The 6,528-nt window shown below is 59.5% G+C and overlaps 1 protein-coding gene across 1 annotated transcript in view; it reads left to right on the forward strand.

Moving 5' to 3' along the window:
* PSD4 (pleckstrin and Sec7 domain containing 4) overlaps positions 1-6,528 on the forward strand; it is a 19,016-nt gene that overhangs the window by 6,370 nt on the left and 6,118 nt on the right. The window contains exons 2-7 of the mRNA XM_011377886.2: positions 677-1,674; positions 2,648-2,764; positions 3,028-3,109; positions 3,589-3,946; positions 5,975-6,151; positions 6,484-6,493. Of these exons, the coding sequence (XP_011376188.1) occupies positions 778-1,674; positions 2,648-2,764; positions 3,028-3,109; positions 3,589-3,946; positions 5,975-6,151; positions 6,484-6,493 (1,641 nt within the window). The 5' untranslated portion in view covers positions 677-777. The remainder of the gene's footprint in view (positions 1-676; positions 1,675-2,647; positions 2,765-3,027; positions 3,110-3,588; positions 3,947-5,974; positions 6,152-6,483; positions 6,494-6,528) is intronic.

The following is a 6,528-nucleotide window of genomic DNA, read 5'->3' on the forward strand; positions in this document are numbered from 1 at the left end:
GGAGCAGCCCCACTCCCACGGTCCCGTTGAGCCAGTGCTGGTGTGGCAGGAACACAGCAGCTCCGGGCAGGTGTGGTGCAGCCCAAGGCGGGTGGGTGTGGCTGTGTGTCCCCAGTCTCCACCCAAGAGCCCAGGCCCAGCTTAGAGGTCAGTGGGTACCCTGACCTGCTTCCACCTGGGCCAAGCTGCAGGCTATGGACAAGGATGGGCTGGTCAGCCTTGTGAAGGACGCAGGCCCCAAAGACAGGAGCCTCAGGCTGTGGACAATGGCGGGCCGTGGCCATCTCTCCTGGGGGCCTGCTTCTGCCATGAGACTGTTCTCCTTGACTCTGGTCTGTCTGGGTGCCACCTGCTCTGCATTCGGCTGTTTCTGGCTGATCTCGCACTGTTTTGGGGCTGTAGCTGCCTCCGCCCTCTAGTCCAAAGTCCTGCATGGCCTCATTTGGCTGGTCTGGCCTTTTCAGTAAGCGGCTTGGGCCACTGTCAGCCCACAGATGGGTGTCTTTATGTCTTTAGAATGAACTGTTAAGACAGTGGGGTCAGAGGGCAGATGTGGTGTACCCCTCCGGTGGGGCTACGGACATGGCAGGGACTTGCAGAGTCGGCGGACACGTTAGCACGAGCTCCCTGGGCTGGCGGCCCCTTGCTGACATGCATTTGCTTTGGGCACTTCCAGGGCACAGTGGTTCCCAGCGCACCCTGGCCGGTTCCCACTAAGCCACACAATGGGATTGTGACGCGGACACTCCCGGGCACCCACACCCGTGCACTCTGTGAATGATGGGTGACAACAGTCTCTCTGAGCATCCCAGCCCCGTGGAATTTCTCAATGTCCGTTTGGGAGACAACCTGCAGCCCCACCCAAGAGTGCACCCGAGGGGAGTGTGCAGCTATCCGGACCCGCCTGAACTTCTCCGGGGACAGACCTGGGCGTCTGACCCCCCTGAGTCTGTGAGGCGAGACACTCCCCCTGGGGGCTGCGGCGCGGAGCCCACAGGCCTGGGGGATGGCTTTTCCCAGCGGAACCCAGACCCGAGCCGGAGCACGTCCGCCCAGGTGGTGTTCTGGGCGGGCATCCTACAGGCGCAGATGTGCGTCCTAGACCTGGAGGAGGAGCTGGAGAAGACAGAGGGGCTCCGGGCTGAGCTGCGGTCCTGCATCCCCATGGCCCCTGCTGCCCTCCCTTCCTTCTCCTCCAGCCGGGGGAGCCCCTTGGACACGGGCCTGCTCCCCAGCCCACCTGCAGAGGAGGCCTTGGGGGAGGACAGCAGCGGGCCTGAGGGTGAGGGCCAGGACCCTGTGTGGCCGGCCGAGGGGACCCCAGGCTCCTCCCTGGAGTGGGGTGCTGAGGACGAGAGAGTGTTCTTCGACAACCCCCTCTTCCTGGAGAGCTCCCACTCGGACTCTGCTTCTGTACCTCACTTCTCCTGGGAGCTCCCAGACACCTGTACTGATGAGGGGCCTGAGAGTCCACAGACCCTGCAGCCTCCACTCCTGAGAGATGGGGTGCCGTGGGGGCTGGGAGATGAGCCAGACTCGGGGGACGTTTCAGCTGGTTCCAGTGGGTGCACCACCCCCTCATTTCCTGTACCCATCTACCAGCCACACTGCTGGGCCCCAGTGGCCACCACCGACAGACCTCCCACTGCACCTTGCGACCGGGGAGATAGTGAGGTAAGCCGGGCCCTGGGAACCGACCTGGAGCTGTCCTTGGAGACATGAGAGGATGGGCCTTGCTCTGCAGTCACCGGCCCAGGACACCCTTCAGAGGCCAGGGCCCGTGGGAGCCCTGGAATAAGGTGGCAGGAGAGCAGGACCTCTGGGGCTCCAGGGTTGTGGGAGAGTTCGCAGATGCCATGACCCTGGTTGAACACGGCAGCCGTGATATTCACGGTGTCTCTGTCCCGCAGCTTGAGGGTGGTGTCTGGACACACTGAGGAATAGCCAGCTCCTCCCCTTGTAACCTGTTCTAGGTTCTCCTCAGATCCCAACCCTTCACCTCCCAGCCGGAGCTGCTGGGTCAGCACCAAGGGTGGCCCTGCCCCTGGCGGGAGATGCCTGTCAGTCCCGTCCTTTTTTCTTGGAGATTTCAGCACTTGTTACTTTCATCTCACCACCTCTCATTCCCTGTCCCGCCCATGGCAGCAGACTGGGCCCACAGGACAATGGCAGAGGTCCTTGATATCAAGTAGGACGCGTTATGGGGACGAGTGTGGGAGGCACCAAGGAGCAGGGTTTTTCCAGGGTGGCCTCTGCGGAGAGATAAGGAAGCTCAGGATGGCAGGGCAGGGCTGGGATTGTCCTGTCTCCTGGCAGTGCATACCTGTCACTCCGCGATCAGAGAGGCTGCCGAGTGTCCGGGGGTCCCGGTGTGGGCGGGGCCTTGCGGCTGTGGAGCCCTTGGGGACCTGGTCCACCTGGGTGGCCAACTCCGCCCAGTGCCTGGGGTTGTTGCCTTCCCTGTAACAGCCCTTCCTTGAGTTGGTGCTGCAGGAGGCAGTTCACCTGGGGGACGCCGGAGGGAGGATGACAGGCAGAGAAGACTGGAACTCAGTGGACAAGGACAGGGGGCTGGAGGGCCTTGGTGTGGGAAAAGCCCTGGGGATAGTCCCCCAGGTTACCTCTCTCCACCCCTTTCCTCCTCTAGACTTCTCTGGCAGATAGTCTTGACCCTGAAGCATCCCTTGTGGACAAAGCATTGACCTGGGAAACAGAACACGTTGGATCTGACCCTAGCCCTGGCTCCCATCTAGTGCGACCTTGGGCAAGTCACTTCCCCTCTCCAGGCCTCATCTTCTCCACCTATAAAGAGAGACATGACCCCGTGATATCCAGGGCCCAGCCCCAGCCCCCTGGGATGTGGGTCTTCCCCTGTCCAGGACCCTCTTTTGAGCTCAGGGCTCAGGTTGGGTAGGAGAATGGCGGGATGTGGGGCTCTATACTCATAGTCATGCTCCTCGCCCCCGCCTGTACCCCCTTCACCTCTCAGGGCCTCCAGGGCTCACGGACACCCTGTGCCTCTCTCAGCAGGCTCTGCCCAGTGCCGAGGGCTGGCAGACAGGACGAGGTCCTTCCTGGCCTCAGGTGCCTCTCATCTCCCAGGACAGAAGTGAGATCCACTGTGGGGTCTGGGAAATTGGGTGGTGGGAGGCTTTGGCATCTGGAGTGGGATAGATATCACTCTTGGATCTATGGGCGTCATTAAGAGTCTCGGTGTCTATGTTGGAGCTAGACTTGGGGTTAAATCCTGCCTCAGCCGCTGTGACACCATCAGGAGCCTGGGTTTTAAATACTCGCTTCCTGGAGTGAGTGAGCAAATGTGTAGGAGACTCAGCACCTGGGTCTTAGTGGGTTAGTGAGTCCTGAGCCCTGGTCACCTCGGGGCTGGAGTCCTGGGAGCCTTCTGCTCTCTGCCTCTCTGTGTGGGAGGTCACGGCCTGAAGGAGGGACAGGACGTGCTGCCCAGTAAAGGAGGAGGCCCAGGGAGGGCGCCTGGGGGGAGGCACAGGGTGTTCTGGCTCTGCTAGGCCCCTGGGCCCTCGGCCCATTGCTTGCCCCCTGCCAGCCTCACTTCATGCTCTTCCTTAGGTGACAGAGATGCTGAGCGTCCCCAGGACTCTGCTCCCTGCACCTCAGCCCCTGGCCCCTGGGAGTGCCCAGCCTCTTCATTAGAGCCAGGCAGCCCTGAATCTGTGAGCAGAGGCCCCAGTCCCAGGCCCAGCCCCGAGTCCTCCCGGGAAGGCAGCCCACAGCCCCAGGGCAGCCATTCCGGCAGCATCTTCCCTGAGTGGACAGGAGATGCTGCCCGTCCTTCACTCCTGGAGACATACGAGGCAGAGCCGAGTTCCCTGGAGAGAGAGGAGGCCGAGGAGGCCCTGGGGCCAGCAGAGGAGGTGAAGAGTGAGAGAGCCGGCCAGCCAGACGTGTCTGTGGCTGTTTCTGAAGGGTGAGTGTGGGACTAAGTGGCTCTGGCCCCTGCTCATGGATGCGCCTAGGGCCCCTGGTCTGGGAGCAGAGAAGTGCACGCTGGGAGTTTACACACTGCCATCACTTAAGCCAGAGTTATGTGTCCAGGCACCAGCAGGGTTTTGAGGAAGACAGGAGGCTTTGAAAGCACCAGAAAGCAAAGAGCAGACAGTCACACATGGGGCAGAGTTTGAGTGTGCTGAAGCAGGGCTCCAAGAGACAGGTCCAAGGCTAGACAGTATCCAGGGAGGGAACTGACCAGGGCCATGTGCCCAGAGCTGGAGTCATACTAGGTGGCTATGGGTCTGGGAGGTCAGAGCTCGCGATGTGGGATCACACTTGCTCTGACTTTGAGGAGGCATCCAGGAAAAACTCACACTTAGACCTCAGGGGAAGCCGGGCACCAGGGGCTTTGAGACCCAGAGGACAAGTCGGGGCCCAGAGAAGGGTCCAGTGAGCCCCGAACTGTGGCTGAGTGGGAACAGGCCAAGTGAGAGACCATCCTCCTTCTGCCCGCTGGATGCTATGTGAAGATGGCCTCTGGGGTCTCTACACTGGAGGGAGATTTGTTCCCTGGTCAGTTAATGAAGGGTCATGTTGAGGAGGCCAGGGGGAAGCAGTGACTGTTTAGGTCATGGGCTGCAGGGTTGACCCCACTTCCATCTCGGTGTCCCTGCGATGTGGCCGCAGAACCTGTCAGTGTCAGGATCGAAGAGCCGTCCCCCTCGTTCCTCTGAAAAACTGCTCCTGGAGGTGGATGTACAGAGGCTGGGTCACCAGATGGGTCTCCCAGCCTCTTAGCAGAGAGGGTTCATTGTCTCAAAATTAGAGTTAACTCAACCCAAGATAAAATAAGTAAACACACCTAAAGTGAGACCCGCACTTTTATAGTAAATCGTATACCACATATTCCATAAGTTCATTGAATCTTGTATTTAACATGACGTAGGAAGTTTCATGTTCCCGGCATAAGCTTGCTGGTCCAGTGAGACACCCTTCTTTCATGCTGGACTTTCACGGCGAGACCATAAAGTTTTTTCTTATTTTATTGTAATAACAGCTTTATTGAGATAGAGTCATGTGCCCTACGATGCGCTCATGTAAAGCATCCAATCCCCTGCTGACTTGCATTTACCCAGTGTTTTCCCAAAGCCTTTCCACCTGGACACCGGTTTGGTAACGACGCTGACTAGGTCACTTTTGTAAAAGTGTTTCATGGCTTCGACAGCTGAATGTCCAAGTAGTTCTTTTTAGCGGGGGCAAGTGAGTCATTTAATTTCCTGCGCGTGGCTCTCCAGTGGACACACTCTCCCAGCTCCCCCAGTCTGTGGCTTTCCCTGTGATCCCTGGTCTCGCAGCACCACTTTCGTGGGCTTTATGAAAAACCCCAGTGTTTTTTTGCAAGATTTGTGATTTCACTTCTCAACTGGTTTCCGTTATGTTTGCCGTGCTTGTCAGGCGTGTATGAGCCTCAGGACGCAATGAGCAGGGACCAAAAAAGACACCGTCCCCGTCAGGCCAGAGATGGACGTGTTAAGCGCAGAGAGTGCCTTATCAGGGAGCGTTTCTCTGTTACAAGTCCTGCTCCCTGCAGTCACTAACTGTGGCAGCTGGGTAATGAGCACCCAGACCACCAGGCCACTGGTCCTAGGTCATGATGTTGCAGGGTCAGATAGAGGTGGGGCATGACTTACGAGGTTCTCAGTGTCAGACTCTGTGGGGGCTGCCGGCCTGTGTCAATGCATAACGGGTCGCCTGCCTGTCCCCCTTGGTATGAAGAGAGACTGGAAACCACCTGAGCCCCAGCTGCTGTGACTCCTAAGGCCAGTCTAGCTTTCGGTTCCCCCGTCATGTGTGAGCGCAGCTTTCTTGGCTCCAGGTCTAACGGTGAAGGCTGGAGCTGGAGGGCAGCGGGGAGATAGGTACACTGAGGGCCCCTCCATGACTTGATTCAGAGCCCCTTTGTGTCCATCCAAGTGAGAGTCTGAGGGCTGACGGACTTTTCCAGGCTTCCTGAGAGCCCCACGCCCCACATGCCATCCCCAGAGGAGAGCCAGAGCCCGCAGGCTGGAGACAAGCTGGCTAATGGTGTGAGGACCCACCAGCTGGCCTGGGACCTGGCCTCCCGCCTCTACCGCCTGGAGGGTTTCCGGAAGTCTGAAGTGGCTGCCCACCTGCAAAAGAAGTAAGGGGCTCTGAGCCTGGGCGAGGCTCCAGGGTGAGGCCATGCGGGTTTGCTCCCCTGGCTGCCCTCCCTGTTGCTGTGCCCCCCAGCCCCTCTGCTGACCTCTGACTCCATCGCATCTGCCCTGGTGGCCCCTGTCTCCCGTACCCTTGCTGTGCCCGCCTCTTCCTCTCAGTCACACTGGTGTCGCCCCTTCTCCACACTCTTGACCCAGCTTAGAGCTACTGGACTGGCCACTTTGCCTCTCTGCCTTGACTCCAGGTGTCTCTCCCACCCAGCAGACCAGACCCTGGCTGACCCTTGCCCTCTCTGCCCCGGGACCCACCTTTCAGGCTTCGGGATGTGTGCAGGCCCTGGGGTCCCCCAGCCCTGCCCCC

Source organism: Pteropus vampyrus, unplaced genomic scaffold, assembly GCF_000151845.1.
Source record: "Pteropus vampyrus isolate Shadow unplaced genomic scaffold, Pvam_2.0 Scaffold323, whole genome shotgun sequence".
NCBI lineage: Eukaryota > Metazoa > Chordata > Mammalia > Chiroptera > Pteropodidae > Pteropus > Pteropus vampyrus.